Source organism: Peromyscus maniculatus, chromosome 13 (assembly GCF_049852395.1).
Source record: "Peromyscus maniculatus bairdii isolate BWxNUB_F1_BW_parent chromosome 13, HU_Pman_BW_mat_3.1, whole genome shotgun sequence".
Lineage (NCBI taxonomy): Eukaryota > Metazoa > Chordata > Mammalia > Rodentia > Cricetidae > Peromyscus > Peromyscus maniculatus.
This window is the reverse complement of record NC_134864.1, coordinates 29092861-29116125: the sequence shown is the minus strand read 5'-3', so window position 1 is coordinate 29116125 and position 23265 is coordinate 29092861. Positions and strand designations below refer to the sequence as shown.

Below are 23265 nucleotides of genomic sequence, written 5' to 3'. Positions count from 1 at the left end.
CTAAATTCAGGGCCTTGTACGTGCTAGACAAGTGCTCTGCCGCTGAGCTACATCCCCAAACCCTCTAAACCTTTCATGATTTTCTCAGCTAAAAATGATATGCTAAGATGTAAGACAGCTTAGAATGCTATTTTGAATCCCCTCCTCACCGACCTTCCCAGCGGCTTTATAAGACCATTGCCGATTCCTCCATTGACTCCAGTCTGTAGTAGAAGATTTTAAGGTGTGTCACTTTTGTTTATGTAGCATTTGTTTAACTCTGTGAAGCTGCGTTACTGTGCCTGTGTAAAACACCTGATGGTCTAATAAAGAGCTGAACGGCCAATAGCGAGGCAGGAGAAAGGACAGGCGGGGCTGGCAGAGAGAGAATATATAGAGGGAGAACTCTGGGAGGAGGGATCAAGAAGCCAGAGAAGGAGGAGGACTCCAGGGGCCAGCCACCCAGCTACACAGCAAGCCACAGAGTAAGAATAAGATTTACAGAGGTCAGAAAACAGGAAAAGCCCAGAGGCAAAAGGTAGATGGGATAAGTTAAGGAAAGCTGGCAAGAAACTACGCTAAGCTAAGGCTGGACATTCATAATTAAGAATAAGCCTCCATGAGTGACTTATCTGGGAGCTGGGTGTCGGGCTCCCACAAAAGAGTAAAATACCAATAACACCACCAGTCCCCAAAGGCCGCACAGAGGTGAGACTGAGAGGCACAGCTGGACACACTCAGCTACGTTTCTGTGCAAACCTCATGACTTAGAAAAGTTCACCAAATAAGGCAGGAGTTGGGGCGGGCCAGGAATCATCTACCCCTTAGAATGCAGGTTTAGCCTAAAGCAAAAACAATGTGTGGCATTCTGAGATTGACAGAGGTGGCCATCCCTAACCCAAAGTCCAAACCAAGCGCTCCACAATCTACAGGTTTCTGAGCATATGTGTCTTAGTTAGGGTTTCTATTGCTGTGATGAAACACCATGACCAAAAAGTAAATTGGGGAGGAAAGGGTTTATCTGGCTTACACCTCTACATTGCTTTTCTTCACTGAGGGACGTAAGGACAGGAACTCAAACAGGGCAGGATCCTGGAGGCAGGAGCTGATGTAGAGGTCATGGAGAGGTGCTGCTTACTGGTTTGCTTCCCATGGCTTGCTCAGCCTGCTTTCTTATAGAACCCAGGACCACCAGCCCAGGGATGGCTTAGCCCACTCTGTGTGATGTCCTGTTTGAGTGTTGATCACTAATTGAGAAAACGCCTTATAGCTGGATCTCATGGAGGTATTTCCTCAGCTGAAGCTCCTTCCTCTGTCGTGACTTTAGCTTGTGTCAAGCTGACACACAAAACCAGCCAGTAGAGCATGGAGCCACAAGTGGAACATCCCACACCACAAAGCCTTGCTTCATGTGCAAAATTATTCCAAACAGTGCATGAAATGCCTTCAGGCTACGTCTAAAATATATGTGAAACATAAGTGAATTTTCTATTTGGATTTGAGTTCTCTCAGACATTTTATTATGCAAACAAAATAAAAAAATATTCCAAAATCCAAAATAAAACAAAATTCACCCTAAACCCCAAGCACTTCAGATCCAAATCATTTTGGAGAAGGGACCCTCAAGTTGTGGCTTAAAGAGTCCATGTCATTCTGTAGCTCGGGGGTGACAAGAGGCCAGTCACCTTCCTCATCATATGTTCACGTTGTTTTACTCTGTTTCTTACAGCCAAAGGTTCCATAACATTAAAGGGTAAAGTATCTGCTGCCCATCACTTTATAGTAAATAAAGGAAGTAGAAAAATAGATCCTTGTTCCACATTCAGTTTTATCTTTATTTCTCCTGAATAAAATATTAAAAGTGCATCCATCTCTTACCTTGCATTTCAATAGCACGTTACATTCGCCAGTCACTTCCCAGCTCAAGTACTCAGCAAAATGTGGGCCTACGAAATTTTAACGACATAAGCAGTCTTTTAATCAGCTGCAAATGCAAGATCAAAGCTCATCCTTGAATCTCGAGGTGACTTATGTCTGAAGTCAGATTTTCTTAAAATGATGGATTTAGTTTTTAATTTTTTAATGTCTACATATTTAATAATAACTATTTAAATTTTTTTTTACCAAGCATTAACATAACCAGTGCTGTTCATTTAAATTTGCTATAGAAATAGCCTTGGAATACTTTATACAAAAAAAAAAAATCTATTTTTACCTTGTTTCCTGATCCATTCTTGTCGCTGGAATTCAGCCTCTTTCTGGAGCTTCTTGTAAACTAGAAATTGAAAAACAAGGAAGTGTGGAGTTGAGCTGAGCAGCACAAACGCACACGATGCACGTGAGGACGAAACGCACGTGACGGCCACTGTGCTGAGTCGGCTATTTTCATTACTATGGTACTCAAGATTGTGATGGCCCTGCCTGTTCTGATTTTTATAGATAGAGAGACAGCCTTTGAAAACTAACTTTGTGTGTATGTGAGTCTGTGAGTGAGTGAGTGTGTGTGTGTGTGTGTGTGTGTGTGTGTGTGTGTGTGTGTGTGTGTGTGTGCGCGTGCCAGAAGGCCAAGACAGGGTCTTACTATGTAGCCTTGACTGTCCTGGAACTTAAGAGCAGGTTGGCCTTGAATTCACAGAGATCTGCCTGCCTCTGCTTCCCAAGTGCTGAGATTAAAGCCATGCACCACCACACCCAGCTCTCCACCTTATTTTTTTAAGACAGGGTTTTTGGGGTGAGAGATGGCTCAGTGATTAAGAGCATACATTGCTCTTGCACAGGACCTGAGTTCAAGTCCCAGCACCCAAAACTGGACAGCTGATAACTACCCATAACTCCAACCTACTTCTCTGCATACTCACACAAAAACACACACATACTTGAAAATAACTTAAAGAAAATCTTTCCAACTAAACCTGGAGCTCACTGATTTGGTGAGACTTGCTGACCAGCAAGCCCAGGGATTCTCCTGTCTGTTTCCCCAGCACTGGGAGAAGTATATGCTGCTATGCTGGGCTTCTGATGGACCTGGTGGTCTGAACTCAGGTCTTATTTTTTGCACAGCAGGCACTTTACTGATAAAAGTATCTCCCAGGCCCAAGACTAAATAACTTTTCCAAGGTTATAAAGCTGGGACATGATGAAACCATGTTACAAATATAGACATCTATCCGTCTTTCACAGCTTGTGAAGCGCCACTTTTTAAACCATGGTGGTTTTCACAGACATTTATTACAGCTGACCTCTACTGTCTAGTTATAATATTTGATTGACAGATTTGGAACACATTCCATACTTTTACATTTTTTCTTTCCAAAGTTTAATAATTTAGAGCAATCACAGATTGTTAAAATAGTGTTGTGGTTTGTTACAGATAAATATATATATAGCTCTGGCTATACTGCAACTTCCTAGATTGGAGGATTTAGTAATGCATACTTGTTTACATATGAAACTAAGTCCAGCCAAGCCTGAAAGTCAGGAACAATTTTGGGTGTTCTTTTAAAGTTATGTTCATTTTGAGGCAATGGGATATCATGGAAAATATTGACTAGATTTTGTAATTTGATGCAGGAATTCATTAAACAGTTCCAGACACCAGTCACGGGACCTCTTTTAAGCCATGAGGTATTTGCCCTGAAGTAAGTAGCCAAGTGTCCATTGAGTGTCCCTCAGAATTCTTACCGTCTCCAATGAGAACAAGAGTAGAATGGCCGGTTGCTTTCCCATCTTGGATCTGGAATGTGTACGTGCCCTCGTCCTCATCCTGCAACTTCTCCATGAACATTTCAATCACGCCAGTGTTTCGGTCAATGTGCATCTTGTATTTCTTCAATGTAAAAAGATAAAAACAGGGAAATCAGAGAGGCAAACATTTGAAGGCAATAACCCCCAATGAAATCAAAACAAACCACAAAGAATCAGAATTTTAATATTTCTAAACAACTAAGCAAATTGTTCAAAGATCTTATTCCTGGAAAAAGGAGCACTATGTGGGTGTATGAATTAAACAGGAATTGACTATGAAGAGATTGAGACCTCAACAATAGGCTCACCCAAACAAGACCTTCACAGTTGATATGCAGTGAGGATGGGGGACGCCTACAAGGCCTCATCCCTAAATGAGAGTTGTAGGCAAGCAATGGCTGCCAAGTAAGGGAGAAACAGTCTTGTCCCAGGACAAGCCCCAGAGGTTACCCAGTCCCGGGCAGTCATCCCTAAACACATCTCTATACAAGCCACACTAAAGGGACTCGGCAGGTTGTTTAAGAGGTCATGGATCTAAATTATCTAAGTGTGAGCAGGAGGGCATGGAGGAGGTGGAAAGGGGGTTAGGGAGTAGAAATGATGTCTACATAATACAATGGATGAAATTTTTAAAAAATTAAATAGACTATTAAAAATAAATAAGTATTTTTAATTATAAGAAGTAGGGAGGAAGCCTACCGGCCCTTCAAAAATTTCCTTCTCATTAAATATATAGTTGACTTTGGCATTGCCAGACAGCTTCTCAGCCTGCATCCAAAACCGGACCTGACCTTTCTCCAAAATTTCAACTGCCAACTCTGACTTAGTTGGGACAGCTAGGAAAAATAAAAATAGACATAGTAAGTCATCATACTGGCAAACAACAATATTGATACAGACATTCTAACGAGTGAAAAAAAAAAAGTCAATACCAATAGCAATGTAGATCCCTGATTCCTGCAAGACCCAGAGACAGAGAGCTTGTTACAGGGAGACCTCAGAATAAGGGACAGAGGCCTTGGCTGTCATCCTTGGGTTGTCACCCCTTTTGAATCATAGTTGTCCCAATTGTCAAAACAGGGAAGATGAAGTGGTCTATAGGAGACGTCTGGTTAACATCTGTGATTCTTCTGCAGCTTTAGTCGAGGTTATTCAGGGGCATACACAAGGACAAATGAAAAAAGTTCTCAGCTGACCCAGGATGGCCAGCACCTAGCCCCAAGTCTGCTAGGAACAAGCTGTGTAGCGGCCAAACTGCAAAGATGCCTTTCTTTGCATTTTCCTCTATCCACTCCACAGAACCAGTTACAGATTTGCTCTGCTTGGACATTCTGCACTTGGAGAGAGAAGACGGGCTTTGGAGCTGAAACATGACCTTGAACAGTTGCTCTCCTCCTTAAGCCTATGGTCCTCACCTGTCAACACGGACATTGTATGCCTCACTTGGCCGTCAGACCATTGACTATGCTACAACAGGATACGTTAAAATTGTGGATAATGATCAGTAACTGGAAGTAAGTTCTCTGTCCCCCATCAAGGTTACTGATGAGAAAGCTGAATGCTAAGTAAGAGTCATGACATCTAGGCCACAGAGCTAAGCCCATGATGATCCCTGCTATCCTGTGCTGTTCTTTGTCCCAGTTCCATTTCTCTGATGAACACTGTGGTTTTCCAGTGTGAATGAACGTGAGTGGAGCAGATAAAAGACAGTTCCCAAGATCAGAGTCTACCCCTTGCTACAAATAAGTCTTGAGACTAGAAAGTATCTTTTAGAAAAGTCTGGAGATCCCATCATGGAGGTCCTCATACATGGGTGATGTGACTTGGAGTGGCAATGTGAAGGAAGGGATTGCCCTTCTTGAGAGCCTTTGATGGTCTGTCTGCCCTGAGTCACAAGAATATCGTTTAGAGGGAAACAGACCACGATGAACGGCCACTGAGGGCCGGAGCAAACACGGCAAGTACATACATGGAGGCGGACTCTGGCATGGTTACGGGAACAGCGTTAGAGTCAGCCCCTTGGGCTTCATCAGCTATGTGCGACTGGTCTAGTTACTAGCTCCCCTGGCCTCATGTTCTTAACCACTAAAATTAAACCACCACAGTACGAACCGTTTCCGGGTCAGTGTGTGTGCCAATGACACATTCTATCTAAATGCCATAGAAAGGGCCTGGCATGTAATAAACGCTCTATGCATGTTGGCTATTAATATTTTGGTATCTGTTTTTTCCTCCAGTTGCTTCAACAATACCCTATAATTACAAAATATAGTGTGTTGACAACCAGGAGACACATAGCACTGTATCTATATTTATGGATATATGCTTGTGTGTACACAATACATTGTTTGTGTGGGTGGGACTTGAGCAAATGTCTACAGATGGAGAGCTGTGAGGCAGGATGTTAATGATACTACATATTCTTCTACCCTCTGACTGCACACTGCAGTTTAATATTGTTACTGGCAAAGCAGGCCACATTATTTCCAGTTTTTACATCTATACTTTTTATTTATCTTTTCCTTTTCTCAGATCCAAATTACCTTCTCTGGCAGTTTATTTGTTCTAGAAAACATATTATTTGTAGATTGAAGGCATATGCTTAATGGCTTTCAAAGTAGTCTTGAAAATGGCATTACAGAAGAAAGTTTGCTATATTAAAGGATAAAGGAACAGAATATTTAAAATTTTTACATTCAATGAGAAATGAGATACTTAAAACCTTATAACAATAAAAATAACTTAATGTCTCCCTTGACCAAGAGGAAGTGGGTGTGACTTAAGGAATTAGATTTGCTGCTTTGACCCTGGTGGCGGATCTCTGAAAATGGCCCTTTAGTGACGTCATCACTGTGGCTCGGGGAAGAAAACACTGGAACTGTCCTATTTAAATGCGGTTTCAAGGCTCTAAGAAAAACTTCCCTGGACTGGGGACCTGATATTCACCCTCAGAGTTTAAGACACGTCCTTGCGCTGGGCTCTCCCTGGGTGCCAACCGTGTTGTCACAGCTGGTCTCTGACAAGGAAGCCAGAGTTTGCTGTCACCCTGGCTCCAAGCAGCAACAATTATGATCTTAGGCTTACACAAGATCAGACATCTCAGTGGAGCTGAGAACAACGTGAGTCGGTTATGACTTCCTTAATTATACTGTCTCCAGGTCTACATGATCGTCAAACCGCAGGAGGCCCAGGTAATGTGAACCTGACAGTGACGCCCTGTCTTGACTTCTTCACCACCATCTTTTAACCTAAATGGAAATGTTGTTGGGGAAATGGTTGCCTGGATACGTGAACAGTGTTTACTAACTAGATTAGTGCTTCTTTCCATTTCTACCAGGCTTGAGTAGAGGATGTAAACATGTACCTTAGAAACAACTGCTTATGAGGTCCTAAGAACTGTCACAATAGCCAAGCCTAGAAAAAGAAACCAAAGCCTGGGCAAATGGAGATAATTTGCTCAGGGTCACAGAGCAAAGAATGTCCAGGGAGGCCTCCACTATCCCTATAGTTTTCAAAATTAACTTTTCCAACATCATCTACAATAATATTTTCCAGTTTTATGGCTAATAAACACACATTAATGTCATGTGCTAAGATCTCCTGAAACTCCATAGTTACGAAGGAAAAAATATGTGTAAGCATTGAGGAATCTTTTAGATTCTTAATTTAAAAGAGGAAGCATATCTGACCACTTTTTAATCTGCTTTCTCAAACACTAGATTGTGTTTCTCTGGAGGCATCTCTACTTTGGCCAATGGGTAAGAGATCGTTTCGGGCCAGTGAGCCTTTTGGTGTTGTTTTCTTTCTCTTCTCTTAGGTGTCAGCTGTGGACTTTAATCTTTTATATGGAAGGTTCCTTATTTAGGGGCTTGTAAATAGTTCAGAAGGGCTCTTCTTCTGAATGAGGCCCTTTACCCTATTTTCCAAGAGTATAAGAGTCTTTAGATTGCCTTTGTTTAGAGTTTTGAGTATTCTATTACAAGCCAACATTATAGACTTGCCTAAGACATATAAACGAGTATGTTTAGGAGATACCGATGTGATCGCAGAACACATGGGTCAAAACTGAAGAACAGAAACCACTCTTACTGCACCTGCAGACCCTCACACTGCCCTGTAGAATGAAGCATGAGATGTGTTTTCTTTCCATTCCTTTTCCTTTCTCTTTCCTCCCGTCTATCTTTGTGCTCTCTCTCTCCCTCCCCCTCCCCTCTCTCTCTCCCTCTCTCTCTCTCTCTATTTGTGTGTGTGTGTGTGTGTGTGTGTGTGTGTGTTTGCTTTCTTATAGACAGGATCCCAGGTAGCCCAGGCTGGCCTCTAACTTCCTATTTTTCTGTATAGCCCCGAATGACCTTGAACTTCTGATACTCCTGCTTCTTCCTTTCAAGTGCTGGGATAACAGGTGTGTGCCACCACATCTGGTTCAAATCCAGGCATCTGTGGGTGCTAGGAAAGCACTCTACCAACCACAGCCCCATGGAGTACTTTTTTTCTATGTTAATATCTTGGCATTTCTGGAGAAAAATGGCAAAGAAAAGTGCCATTTCTAGAACGTGCTTCTGTGGATACTGGCTTGATATGTATACTCTAAGGCCACTCCTTATCTCCCTCTTCACTCCCTCCCTCCTTCCATGCCTCCTTATCCCCCACTTTCCTCCCTTGGACAGGTTCTACCATGTAGCTCCGACCAGACCATGAACTCAGGACTCCCCTGCCTTTATCACCAGCTCCTTTTTCAAACTCTTAGGTCAAGACAGGGTTCGTTGTTAAATTATCTAATCTGGCCTTGAGCTTGAACTCTGTAGGCCAGGCAGGCTTTGAACTTGCCTTCTTCCTGTCTCCGCCTCCAGAGTGACTAAAATCACAAGACCGTGCCATCAGGGAAGGCCCTGACCTGCTCTTAATCTCCTCTGAGCTGTCACTTGCTCTACTGCCGAAGCTGAACTCTGGGTAAAACTGCTGAAATCTGAGACTGCGCTGAGGACACTTACTTGGGAACTTGTGTTCCTGGCTGAGGGCAAGCAGACGCTTCATTTCTGTGTGGAGAAACAGAAGGCAAAGCTTTACCGACTAAAACAAGTATCACTGGATGATGACTGGAAAATTAAAGCAACATTAGACTTAGGGGGGAACGGGTTTTAAATGGATTTTACCTTCTTCATCTATCAAGTAGCTTGATGCTATCCCATCGGTGTCTGTCACATCACAAGAATAGGTGCCCAGGTCGTCCGTCCCGAGGTCTTGGAAGGTCATTTTTGTCCTTCAAAACAAAGTACTTTTCTTAGAAATGAGACTGTCCATGGTCTGTGGGACTGTCAACTCATCCTGTCTCTGATCCCCTCCACGTGATACTCCCTTCGTGTGGAACACTTGTCATGTCCCACCCACCTCCTCACCCCCACTGTGCTAAAGCTTGCTAGCTCTTGGTGTCTTGGGTTGAATGTCATTCCCACTAGGAAGACTTTTTTGACCTTTTGTAGGATGATGGGGCACGGGTGTGAATGCTTCATCTCCACGCTATGCTGCAGATATATAATACACGTCCTACAAAAGGACATTTTCCTGATTAGCTGGCTTTTCTCCTACAGGGCAGACCGCAGGTGACTCTGGGTGTTCCCGTACTTCTGCCATTCCTGTACTTCTCTTTTTAGAACTGACACTACACTGGATTGTCCCCCTGTGTAATGTCTGTGCCTTCAGAGCTAGGCTTCTGTTTGCTTTCTGTTGTGTTCCTGGCACCCAGCACCTTGTCTGGAACACAGCATATGAATTAATGAACAGATCAATACTCTATATTGTTGTGTTTTCTCACTTAGGCAAGCTCTATTACCAGTTGTGGTACCATCTAAGATCAACTAAACATTTAAATGTTAAATGAATAAACCAGAAGAAAAGTTGATTGTTTTTTTCTTAAACCAAATGTGTCTACTCCAAGAACTGTACATTAGAAAGATTATTTTGAGGCCGAACTGGCTATATAGTTTTATAATGCCACATATAAAATAGTTGTGACTTTATCTTCTCAGGCCAAGGAAGTTAGGCAGGGGACAAAAAGTGTATTTCATGTTCTTACAGTGAAAATGGAATGTGTTATTAGATAGAAATATTCCTTACTTATTGCCTTTGCTTTCAACTTCCACTCGTGGAGAGTCTTCAGTAGGTACATAATCTTTGGACCAGACGAATTCTGACTTGGGAGTCATCTGATCACATTCATAGTTCAAGGAAATGACTCCATCATCGTCCACATTTACAACAACCTCTTTGGTACCTAAAAGGTCATAAAAAAAGGCATTTGGGACTTGTGATAGAAACAGTCACAGAAGAATTCTTGTGTTGAGATGCCTTCCTTTATTTAACCTTAGACCAAGGCAGTGTCTCTGGGCCAGGGATAGGTCCCCAGTGTTCACTGCAATCATCCTCCATACTGTATACATGGAATTAAATGAATATGTCATGTTTCCTATGTAAAGTCAACACCACAGCCCACCTTGTCTGTCCAGAACTGAGGAAAAGTTGATTGAAATGGAGGGCACAGTGAGGGAATGGATTTGATTGTCATTGTGAACAAAGTCTTGGGCAAAAGAAGATTCATGACTTTTGTTTCAATAAATCTCCCAAATAAAATAAAATAACTCTAAATCATTTTAAAATCTATAAATCTTATATCTCTTTAACTTTATGTCCATTTAAAATTTAATATGGTTCAGTAATAATCTTCTCTAGCTCGCTGTCATTTCTGATGTAGGGAGACATCTTCAAACTGATAAGGTTGTGGGGTGAGTAGAGAAAGTTCCCACATACATTCTTCCTTTGAAAACAACGTAACTTTGGATGAGAGAATGTAGGCAATACTTATTCTTTCTAGTTTCTCCTGAAAATTTCTCTCTAGGTTTTTAAAAAATGTCTTTCAATCCTTTTCTGGTGATCTACTAGATACAGAATTTATTAAAGCACTGGCATCTAATATAGCAATTTAAAGTTTGTACAGCAGCACATCTATTGCCCAATCCAGTTTGAAAGAAGCAAAATGTGTTCAATTTATACAAATCCAGTCATCAGCTCAACTTGATTTGTTTTAATATATTAGGGAAATTGTATTTAGTCTCAGGAAGATATAGTTTTATTCTTTTTCTTCCTTTCTTTCTTTTTTTTCCAAGACAGGGTTTCTCTGTATAGCTTTGGAACCTGTCCTGGAACTTACTCTGTAGCCCAGGCTGGCCTTGAATTCACAGAGATCCACCTGCCTCTGCCTCCTGAGTGCTGGGATTAAAGGCGTGGGCCACCACCACCCAACTTTTTTTTTTTTCTGTTATTCTTTTTCAAAGTACTAGAAAACTTTCCTATAGATTTGTCTCTAGATACTATCATTAAAGTTCGTCATCCTGGGCACTGTCCAATATAATCATCAGTGTGGGTGGGGGAGTGTCAAAGTCCTGCTAGGGACGTTCAAGAGGAAACTGAGCCCAGACAATGAGTAACTCAGGATCTTGGATCCTGATTCTGATAGTTCATATAATTTGTGTTCTTACTGATGGCAATGCACACTTTAACTTCCACATCTGCATATACATCCACAAAGTGACGGTTAACACATGTAAAGAGTAGAAAGAACGTTAGTTCTAGCAGATTCCTAAAGTCTTATTTTTAACAAATGCTCATCATCATATTTGATTCATAGGTGACCTAAAATAACAATAATTAAATGCTTAATTGTTCCTTAAGTGAAGCATCTGCCATGTGGTCCTTGTAAAGTTGCAGGGCTTGTTTTATTTCTGTTGCTGACAGCACGTGACTAATCCTCACACCCATGTTATAAAGTACTGGACCAATGTGCGTATTGGAATTTAGGCAAAGGCTGGCGCTGAAGAGTGTTTGGGCCCAGGTAGTATTACAAGAGTTTGTAAGAGTCACTGTGAGATCTGTTTGGGAGGCAACTAGACAGTGGGACCGAGTCCTGTGCTCATTGCATGAGTTGGCTTTTTGAAACCTGGGGCTTATGAAGGGACGCTTGGCTCAGTCTGGGAGGAGGGGACTGGACCTGCCTGGACTGAGTCTACCAGGTTGATCGCAGACCTCAGGGGAGGCTTTGCCCTGGAGGAGGTGGGAATGGGGGGTCGACCGGGGGTAAGGGGAGGGGGTGGGAGGGGGGAGAACAGGGGAACCCGTGGCTGATATGTAGAACTGAATGGTATTGTAAAGTAAAATAAAAGGAAAAAGAAAAAGAAAAAAAAGAGTCACTGTGAGAATACTAAGTCAACATATTTGTATTTCTGTATTACTATAATGAGGACAGAAATGATGGGCATTGACTAAATCTTTTTCCCTTTTTGCATAGTGTCTACTTTGGAAGCATTACCAATTATTCATATTAATTATTTTCTTACCTGTAATCCTTTTTCAGAGAAAATGAATCACCCTGCTTACTGTTTATTATAGTAAAGACATGATTTAAGTTTATAAAAGTAGTACTTGGGCTAAAATCTTGATTTATTTTTTTCCCCTAAAGCCTAAATACCAGACTTTTATGCAAAGAAATTGCAGAACTGAAAGCATAGAAGGAGTTCCAGTAGCTTCACCTTTCTCTCAGTTCTGCAGATGACCTCTGGACTCTAAAGCCTCACCCCAGTGGGAAGCTGGCCCCAAACCAAGAAATAAAAACACACAGCTCTCTAGGAGCCAATGCTCATGGACCAAAGTCCACTTTTGAGGTTCCTGCTCACACTGGGGAGTTCCAGACTGTCATGTGGAATCTATTTATACTTCACGAGTGGCAGTTCTGACAAGCCTAACTGGTTACTTCCGGGTTAAGCTTAATAAACAGAGAAGACGCCACTCCTGGCAAGCATGTTAAGAACAGAAAACAACCAAAAGGAAGACAGAATAAATAAATAAATAAATAAATAAATAAATAAATAAATAAATAAATAAATAAATACATACATACATAAATAAATAAATAAATAAATACCTTCTTAAGGAAAGGTATCACTACATTGCAACTCTGTGCCACAAATAAGGTTGGCACTCATGGCTCTGAGCTGCATACAAAAAGTAAATAAGGTGCAGTACATTGCATCTAAAAGTATTTATGGAAACATACAATCTTTTCAAATGGAATTTGATGGTCTTAAAATGAAAATTAAAGACTTGGTGGTGAACTCTCAGATAAATAGAACAGTTGGGTACTTAAAACCAAACACTATTTATTTATTTACTTATTTTGTGGTGCTGAGGATCAAACTCAGGCCAGGTTTAATGGCCAAATTTGGTTCCAAATACAAGTGTCAGGATAAGATGGCCATACCTAGTTGATGTCTGAATTGCCTCAATAGTGTAGAGAGGAGAAGCCAGAACTAACTCACTGAAGTATGTGGAAATTAATTTTTGTAATGTAACTGGTGATCTTTTATGAAATATGAAGTGAAACAAAAGATTTTGTTTCCCTTTTTATATTTCCTTTCAAATATACTATTTTAAACCTCAAGTGACGTGTTCTTTTTACCTCCCATGTGTGATCCTTACTTCATTGCCTTATAACTGATGTCTAACCTAAGAAATATGATGTTTTGTAATTTTGGAAAAGAACATAGTTGTTCTTTGCTTTAAATTCAATTTTAATTAAAAAAAACTAGTATCTAGGATAGACAGTGATGTAGAAATTAACTGCAGATTCAGCTAGTGTCTAAGCATCTTCCTTGTCTGTGAAGCTCTGGTCAATTATGTCAGACTGGCACATGGTAACATTGTAGGAAGTAGAAAAGAGTGGTGTGAACCTTTCTTCAATTTATGCAAATTTAATTATACCTATGATGGATGACGGTAGTAAATTTATTTCAATAAATAGACAATAACAAGAACAAATAAAAACAGCTGGAACTATTTGGGTCTTAAGGATTAAAAATAAAAGCTTATTAAGATGGCTGTTTATTTAGTTACATTTTTCAAAAAGTTGCTCTGGTTCTTTAATTATTGAGAATAGTGTTAAATTCTGTAAAGGTAGAAACTCCATCTTTCATATTTTCTATATATATTTACATGTTCCAGGCACTGGACTGAAAACCCAACTTTTAAAAGCATAGTTTAAAACTGTAGTATACATTTTATTGGAATATGTTATAGTAAAGCTTCTACCTGGCCTCAATATTTTGATACCATCAAGTGAAATACAGGTACTGCCCTAGTGGCCATAGCTTTCCTACTTCATTTTACACTTGCAGTCTGAAGCAAGATTCAAGTCTGTACACAGTTCTGCAGTCAAGAAAGGACTCCCTGGCAATAGTCTTATCTAGGGAAAGGCCAGCCCACTTTCTCACAAAGTTGGGTTGGAAAAGGGAACCAAAGTTTTCAGGGTCTCAGGATTTTTCAGGAACAATTTGTGATTTTTTTTTTTTAAAGACATGAAAATTCACTTGGCACATTTCAGTAGAGAAAATGAAAGATTATTTTGGTCTGACAAGGTTTTAAAAGTTGTCCTGGGTGGCAGAGATGGCTCAGTGACTATGAGTCAGTGTTCTACTCTTATTAGAGGTCCCAAGTTTGGTACCCAGCATGCACAACGGCTCACAACTGACTGTAACTCTGGCTCCAAGAGATCCAACACCCTTCTCTGGACCTCACAGGCACCTGCACTCGTGCACATATCCCCTCCCGCCCCCCCCCCCCACATATACATAAACACAGACTTAGAAATAAGCCTTTAAGAAAAAGAAAAGTTGTCCCTAGTCAGTGCTTCAACCTATAAAATTCCTAATGTAGACACAGGGACATCTGATCTCAGAGGTGGTACTGAAATGGTCCTCCAGACATCAGGAACTCCCAGTATGAGAATGAGCTAAGAAATGATCAGGGATAGCATAAACTACTTGAAAATTAACTGATTCTACCCCACTTTTCTCTTTTCTAACAATAAGTAAATAGGTGGATAACTTAAAAGATTATATCTCAGTTTGTTTTGCTGCCCATCTCATAACCAGATATAATTTTATAGTCTTTTACATGAGCACTAATATGAGCTTCATTGTTCCACTCTGTGTGCACAAGTATGACATATGTGCCTTTAAAAAACTTGAAAGAGGAACAGATAACTCAAACAGAGATGAGTTACTGCGATCAGTGACATGCCTCACTGGGCTGTCTTGGTATTTATCACACTTGACTGACATATCATTTTGGTGCCTACCCTGTGGCCTCCACTGGACCTGCCTTTCCCATCTCATCCTTCACAACCAGGCATGAATTACAAGATGTCAAGGATGCAGGGCACATATTCTGATGCTACCAGAATCACACAGCTCAAAACATGGTGGCTGTTATTGTCTAGATATGAAATGTCCCCCATAGGCTTGTCTGGTGGTGCATGGTTGTGGTGATGCTCGTGGTATTACTTTGGGAAGCCCAGAGCCCTCGGGAGGTGGGGCCCATGGGGAATGGAAGTCACTGAAGATGGTCTCCTGTCTTTTCCTCACTCTCTGCTTCCTGTTATGATGTTAGTGGCTCCATCGTGCCCCCCTTGCCACATGAACTCAAACCTCTCAAACCACGAGGTTTGTGAGTGAATCCTCCCTCCTTTGAAGTTTATGTCAGATAGTTGTCACGGTGATGAGAAAGCACACTTTGTTTCTCATGCAGCGCTTTGTTTCATCTGATAGATTACCTGCTGTGTTATATAGCTCTGTGCTACGCCCTCAGGGTACGTGAAGAAAAGATACAACTCCTCCTCCGAAGAAGCCTGAGTCTGACACGTATTTAAGCCTGGTTAGTTTAGTTTTTACCTCATTTCTCTGGGTGGAGTGGGTATCGGTATTTTCAGAGTTCCTGGCAGGACTCTCAAGCAGTCACCACTGAGAACTGCTGTGGTGGGAGTGGGGGGGGGGGCAGTTAGGGAGCAGGTACACTCGAAGTTTCCTGAATTAGCCAGTAAAGCTCATCTTTCAGAATCAGCCAGCCTCCTGCCTCGGAATCCCTTCAGTCTCCACCAGGAGGCCCCCTGCCCACATTTGCCTTCTCAACGTTGGACCAGGTCCTGGTCAACCAATTTTTAGATACTAAAACTCCAAGCCGCACTTGGCTGCTAACTGAATCCCAACTCACTGTCCTCTGGGCAAGTGCATTCTCCTAACCTGCTCCCTGCCTGTGTCCCACTGTGAGGCCCTGCTTGCTGCCTGGGTTCTCCTACCCATCACCTGATTCCCTGACTGCTGCTCTGTTTCTCTGGCAAGAACATCTACAAGCTGCTGTGCCAACCCGTTGACCTCCAGATCACCTCAGGCCAGGTCTCTCTTATCTCCTATCTGATCTGGCTCACCTGGCCTCTACCTCCATTGTTGGTGTGATGCCATCAGCAGCAGATACTGTTCAAAAGGATCAGACATCAGGAAGAAAATGTCTTTGTAGGGACCACCAAATTTGCTAACTAGTTCTAACCTGTTCTGTCTGTAGGTTTCTTTAGCTAACTAGCTGTCTTGGGAAAGCACCACAGGCACACTTAGGCTGTTGTCTGGGTTTTCATTACCAGCACAATTAGACTTTGTAGCCCTGGCTGGGCAGCATCTCCTTGGAGCTTCTTTGACTTCAAAGGGAGGCCAGTGATCCTGCTGACTCCAGTGGATTAAGTGAACCTTTAACTGAAACCCAATCACACGCCAAGTATCTTGTTAGGTATATTTGTGGTGTGATGTTGCTTGATAAGCTTTATTTTCTACCCAGGAGTTTAATAATGTATCACAAATGAAGGTGTTTTTCTCAAACCAAAAAGGCAAAGGATCTCTGTGATCTGAAGAGAAACCAGAGTATTTTCTGAACCAAGTTTGCAAGTTCAACACCCCAAATCGTGAAATTGGTAACATTTCTACCCCTTCTCCCTCCTATTCATTCTAACATAAAGTGGGCAAAATAATACACTTAAGCGTAGTAAAGGTAAAAAAAAATATAGTCAATTTTAGGCTATATTTAAGTTTTGTTAGTCAGCAACTTGCAAAACCTTGAGTCCTGGTTTCTAGTCTATTTGGCTGTGCAGATTTTTATGTCTGTCCTAGCTCTCATCCTACCAAGCTGTAAACTCCAGTGTTCCCACATGACTGTAAACTAAATGAGCAGTTCAGTCCTCCCAGGGCACATACGGGACCTGCCATGTAGGAGCAGCTCGAGAAATTCCTGTTGCAAGAGTGAACCTGCCTGCTGACTATAAACAACCCCAGAATGTCACAGGGAAGCATTCTGACTTGCTGTGCCCAAGGATTCTTTCCTAAGCTGTGAGCAGCTAAGTGTATTCACGTCTACAGCTGTTGACTAGAGTTCTCATCCAAGAACTGAACGGCCATAGGTGCAACTTTTGGTGCTTATTCCACATCAGTAACACAAAACTTTCGCACAGGAGGCCAATAGCCAACCCCCCAGAGATGGCTATGCCAATGCTATTCCCGGCACCGTGCCATTCTGAAGGCCCTGATTGTGGAAATGGGTTGATTTGAGTTTTCTTTAATCAAGTTGGGAACCCTAAAGCTTAAAAGGTGCTTTTGATCTTCTAGACAGAGAGTTCCCTCACACAGTAATATAAATGCTATATTTATATATAGCATATATGCTGAGGGTAGATATTGCACATGAGCCCTTACAAATGTCTATTTAGTACCACTGATGGTCACACATTTGACAACTGAGGGGTCGGATCCCTCTAAAATGAATGTATATGTACACATGTTCTGGTGTTTCTGTATGTCTGTTCCTAGCATTTTTCTGCTTTCTTTGGAATTTTGCAAAGGTTACTCTGAGGTGTGACATTTCCTGCCTCACTTTGTAAAGATCTCTTTTGTCAAACACCTGTCTACAAACTAGTTTAGGAGTAGCTGAAAGCAGTCATGAAGAAATGGGATGTAGTGGGCAGACCTTTTCTGAGGGTGCACTGTTGATATTTTTCAAGTAATAGGCATTTCAAGGAGAAGTTTCCTATGTTTACATTTTCCTCACAGGAAAATAACTATGACATTATCTACTTGTCCTGTGTTCATTTCACTTTTGAAAACAGGGGCTCACTAAAACAAAATCCCTTACACTAGAATAAATAAAAACAAAAGATAACTGGATGACAATTTCTACTCTTTATGTTACTGGTGCTTTCTTTTTATGAAACTTCAGTGAACAGAAATAAAAATTTTATAACAGAACAAATTGAACAAGAATGGAAATTATCATCATCATTGTGTAGTGATTAGGAACTAACTGAGCAATGGGCACTATGAACTTTGTTTTCATAATACAGGCGACACTGTCTTCTGTGGGCCCATCATGGCTGTGCTAGCTCAGTCAACCATGCGAACAGGACCATTGCTAGTTTTAGTTTAACCCATGGGTCAGCAAGCCATGGCTGATGGGCTAAATCTGGCCTGTTGCTTCTTTGCATATGGCCTACAAGCAATAATGGTTTTTAAATGAAAAATTGGGTGGCACACACCTTTAATCTCACCACTTGGAAGGCATATCTTTGAGTCCAGCTTGGTTTACATAGCAAGTTTCAGGCCAGCCTGGGCTACATAATGAGACCTTGTCTCAAAATAAACAAACAAACAAAAACCCAGAAGAAAAAAATAATAGCTGAGAAAATATCAAACGAAGATTAATATTTCGTGATATGGGACTATAATGTGGAATTTGAATTTTATAGTGTGCATAATGCATGATATTATTTGTATAATGTGCAGAATGCATGATATTATATGATGCATTTATGTAATGCACATGAAAAGGCTTTATTGGAGCACAGCTACACTTGCTCATGCACTTGTCTGTGGTTGCCTTCATGTCCTGGCAGGCCACGGTTGTAACAAAAACCATATGGCTGTAAAGCTGAAAATACTACTTTGCCCTTAAGAAAAAGCGTGCTGGCCTCTGGTTTAACTTTGGAGCTAAAATTCTATACGATCTACATCTGTGTATGGGGCATGCCCATGCCCTGGGCTATTGCAGCTCCCTCTGTGATTGGAAAATACCTTCTCAGGGCTAAAGGCCAGGTTCTAATAGGAACAGCCTACTAGGGGTGCTTGCTTAGGGTGGGTCCAGGAAGAATACCCTGTGGTTAGGTTTGAGCCAAAGTAGCCCGTAGACTACTTCAAACCTGGCTCATCCCTGTTCTGAGGTTCCTGTGAAGGAATACATGGTTGTCACATGCTAAGGGTATAGTGTTTGACTACTTAGATGGCACCTACTGTTGCTGAGAGTGAGAAATAGGCATTAAATATTACAAGGACAATGTTTGTTTATGTTTTAGTCCTACAATATACTTTTAATTTTGATTTTATTTTATGTGAATGAGTGTTTGACTGCATATATGTCTGTGCACCATGTGTGTGCCTAGTGCCCATGGAGGCCAGAAGAGCGTGTCAGATCCCCTGGAACTGTTACAGACAGTTGAGGGCTGCTATGTGGGTGCTGGGAATTGAACCGGGTTCCACTGGAAGAGCAGATCTTTTCTCCCCTTTGGCACTTGGATTAAACTCTTGCTCCACTGCTGAGTGACACCCTACGCTGGGGATGAATACTAATGAAAAAGTAAGGACCCACCTGGACGTGTTTCTGCCACAACAGGGCCAGCAAGCTCAGAAGGCTTCCCAACGCCCGCCTGGTTGATGGCACGCACGCGGAACACGTAGCTGACACCCTCTGTGAGGCCTTGCACCTGGAATAAGCAGGTTTAGAAGTAATGTATGTCTTACGTCACATAAACAGGTGTGTTCTTCCTCTGCAGGTATCATTAATCACACAGCACCAAGGAAACAGGGCTTGTGCTCTAGAGCTGGCCTATGTCGTTCAGGTGGCTTTGACTTTGGTCTCGCCTCTCTGTGGACCAGCTGTCAAAGTTGCTAAAATCCCTGCCAGCCCTTCCTTCTCACATTCCCTCTCAAATAATTTAAGCACCTCCGAAATCATGTAACATGTTTCTGAAATGTGTGCGTACTTTGGATGAGTTAGCTGCCTTCTTCTTTGGTCCAAAAGGTAAAATTCAAAGAGTTCAAAATAGCATTTATGTTACCCACCTTGCAGTGATTCCCTTAGCAAAAAGACATTTTGCATTTGCTCAAAAGTACATTACAGATGCTGGAGAGATGGCTCAGAGCACTGGCTGCTCCTCTAGAGGACCCGGGTTCAATTCCCAGCACCCACATAGCAGCCCTCAACTGTTTGTAACTCCAGTTCCAGGGGATCTGACACACTCTTCTGGCTTCCATGGGCACTAGGCACACACACAGTGCACATACATACATGTAAAACACTTGTTTACGCCGGGCGGTGGTGGCGCACGCCTTTAATCCCAGCACTCGGGAGGCAGAGGCAGGAGGATCTCTGTGAGTTCGAGGCCAGCCTGGGCTACCAAGTGAGTTCCAGGAAAGGCACAAAGCTACACAGAGAAACCCTGTCTCGAAAAACCAAAAAAAAAAAAAAAAAAAAAACACTTGTTTACATAAAATAAAATTAAAATTAAAAGTATATTACAGGACTAAAACATAAACATTGTCCCTGTAAATTTAATGCCTATTTCTCACTAAATAGACAGGAGACTAATATAATTGTGAATTTAAAAAACTTGTGAATGCCGGGCGGTGGTGGCGCACACCTTTAATCCCAGCATTAGGGAGGCAGAACCAGGTGGATCTCTGTGAGTTCGAGGCCAGCCTGGGCTACCAAGTGAGTCCCAGGAAAGGCGCAAAGCTACACAGAGAAACCCTGTCTCGAAAAACAAAAACAAAAACAAAACAAACAAACAAACAAAAAACAACAACAACAAACTTGTGAATAATCAAAGTGTATTAAAATTCTACACTCTCTTAGAGAACCAGCCCATATGTCCATCAACAGTTGAATTGATAAAGGAAATTTGATACATTTATACAATGGAATTTTATTTAGCTGGAAAGAATGAAATTATAAAATTTTCATGAAAATGGGGGTGGAACTGGAGCTCACTGGGCTAATGAAATATGCAAGTCTCAAAAAGACAAGGGCCTTGCTTCATCTCACACATGGGGACACAAATTTAAATGTTTACATACAGAGAACATAAGAGTAGAAGAGGAACTATGAAGGGAGAGGGGAAACCCTCAAGGGAAGGAGAAGGGGAAGAAGAGAGGCTAATGGAATTTATGGGATATGAAAGTGGAAGGGGGGACTTTACAGGAAGGGGCAGGAGCCAGCAATAGGGCGTGGGGAGAGGAAGCAGAGGGAGCTGGGAGGAGGCTAAGAACAAAGGAGAATGATATATGTGTTTTAAAATGCTACAGTGAAACTCATTACTTTGCATGCTAACAAAAATAATTAAAAATATCCTACATCCAGGCTGGAGCGATGGCTCAGAGGTTAAGAGCACTGGCTGCTCTTCCAAAGGACTCGGGTTCAATTCCCAGCACCCACATGGCAGCTCACAACTGCCTGTAACTCCAATTCCAGGGAATCTGGTATCCTCACACAGACATACGTGCAGGTAAAAACCCCGATGTACATAGTAAGTAAATAAATCTTTTAAAAAATATTCTACATCCTTGATTTTAAAAATTATTTATTATTGTTGTCTATGCACAATGGGGCAGGGATACCGGCCATGCCATGGCACACATGTAGAAGTCAGAGGACAAGCTGTGAGTGCCAGCTCTCTCCTTCCACCATGTGGGGTCTGGGGACTGAACTCAGATTGCTAAGCTTGGCAGCAAGGGCTTTAACTTGCTGAGCTTGGCAAAGTATCAGCCTCAAGACCAGGAGTTTTTTGTTCCTTGGTTCTTAAACTTTTATGTGTGTGAGTATTTTGCCTGCAGGTATGTTTGTGCACTATATCCTTGCCTGTGAAGGCCAGAAGAGGACATCAGGTCCCTGGGATCTGGAGTTACAAATGGCCATGAGTGGCCATGTAAATGTTGGGCTCTGAACCTGGGTCCTCTGCATGGCAGAGAGTTTCCCAGCCCTCTCAGTTTTAAATAATCAAGATGGTTGCTAAGAACATGTTTCATAAATGTGTGAGTTGGTTTGGGCTCTGTGCTGTTATCGTTCCTAGTATTAACAACGCTGTTAATATTATTTATCAAAATTCTTTTATTTTTAAAACATATAATTTAAAAGAGTTGTTTTTAGGAAGGAATTTATTATACCCAGGAGGTGTAATTTCTCCCCTGATGCTGTGGTAGAGACCAACACTCTAAATTTGATTCAAACTCAACAGTGCTGGGGAACATGTAGTCAATAAATAAAGCCTTTGTGACTATGGTGATATTTTATTTGTGCTGAAATGTGATTTTATTTGTATGTTAATAAATAAAGCTGCCTGGGGGTCAGAGCTAATAGCAAGCAAGCCATAGATAGCAGAAGTCTGGCAGTGGTAGCACACGCCCGTAATCCCAATCACATGACAGGCAGATCTCTGTGTGTTCAAGGACACCACCAGCATTGAGACACACGCCTTTAATCTCAATACCAACCATAGAAGACCTGGAGGTCTGTATAGACAGGCAGTGACGAGGTGGTCATGTGGTTGGGTTTACACCCAATGAGAGGGCAGAACAGAAAGTCAATAAAAAGACCGAGACACAGGAAGTAGGTTTCTTTGGCAGGGGAAGGACGGCAGCGGCAGTGAAGGGTAAGAAGGCGGTTGGTTTTAGTCTCAGCTCTTAGCTACTGCTCAGACCTCTTGGGCTTTTAACTCTGCATTTGGCTCTGTGTTTCTTATTTAATAAGACTGTTATATCTACATGTGACTATGAATGTAGACTAGCTATGCTTTTACTGTTAGGTTTTAAATCTAACTGTTGGATTGGGTTCTGATGGCAGCAGAATATTATTATATAGTGATAGCTCTCCCTGGAGCTAATGAACTTTGCTTCTTTGTTTTGTTTATGAAACAAGGTCTTGTATAGACTAGGCCAGCCTGGGACTCACTACTTAGTGGAGGCTGACCTTGAACTCATGGTTTTCTTGCTTGTCTACCAAGTGCTAGGATTACAGGCTTGTCACCACACCTAGTTGAGATAATGAATTTTCAGAAATAATTTCAAAATTGAAATAAGTTCAGTCTGTAAGTGAACTTGAACTAGGGCACAGGCTAAATGCAGAGTTCAATATATTTCAAATTCTATATTGAGAAATAATGCCAAGAAAGGAACAGGAACATTTTTTTGTGATAAAAACAGACCAGTCACCAGGTGCCTGTCACATCTGTACCTGGCACGTAGGTGATGAGTAGCTGTGAGTTGGGTTTCTGTGACACAAGGAAGTAACCTACATTCCAGAGTCTAGTCAGTGTTGAGACAGAAATACATCTGCACTCTTCCATTACCTCCAGCACAAGAACAACACCATGACTAACTCATAATCTATGCATCCATACCCTTAGACTTCCTTTCCTTTCCTCTAATCTAAACAGGAATTATGTTCTGTCTTCTTCCATCCACTCCTGTCTCACACTCTCTAATTATCAACACGGCTATGAACTGTTTGCTATGAATGCAGCATGCAAATTTTGAGTGGTTGTGGCTTAGTCACCCTAATAAAGCTATAGGCTGTGGA

General features: G+C 41.7%; 1 protein-coding gene across 3 annotated transcripts in view; it reads right to left on the bottom strand.

Annotated features, from left to right (window-relative positions):
• Positions 1 to 23265, bottom strand: part of Myom1 (myomesin 1) — a 127417-nt gene that overhangs the window by 22052 nt on the left and 82100 nt on the right. For all 3 annotated transcript variants that reach the window (XM_076549895.1, XM_006972255.4, XM_076549896.1), the window contains 8 exons: positions 19282 to 19396; positions 9838 to 9994; positions 8877 to 8983; positions 8715 to 8759; positions 4423 to 4559; positions 3661 to 3805; positions 2195 to 2254; positions 1858 to 1925 (listed from right to left, as the gene is read on the bottom strand). In XM_076549895.1, coding sequence (XP_076406010.1) covers positions 1858 to 1925; positions 2195 to 2254; positions 3661 to 3805; positions 4423 to 4559; positions 8715 to 8759; positions 8877 to 8983; positions 9838 to 9994; positions 19282 to 19396 — 834 coding nt within the window. The remainder of the gene's footprint in view (positions 1 to 1857; positions 1926 to 2194; positions 2255 to 3660; positions 3806 to 4422; positions 4560 to 8714; positions 8760 to 8876; positions 8984 to 9837; positions 9995 to 19281; positions 19397 to 23265) is intronic.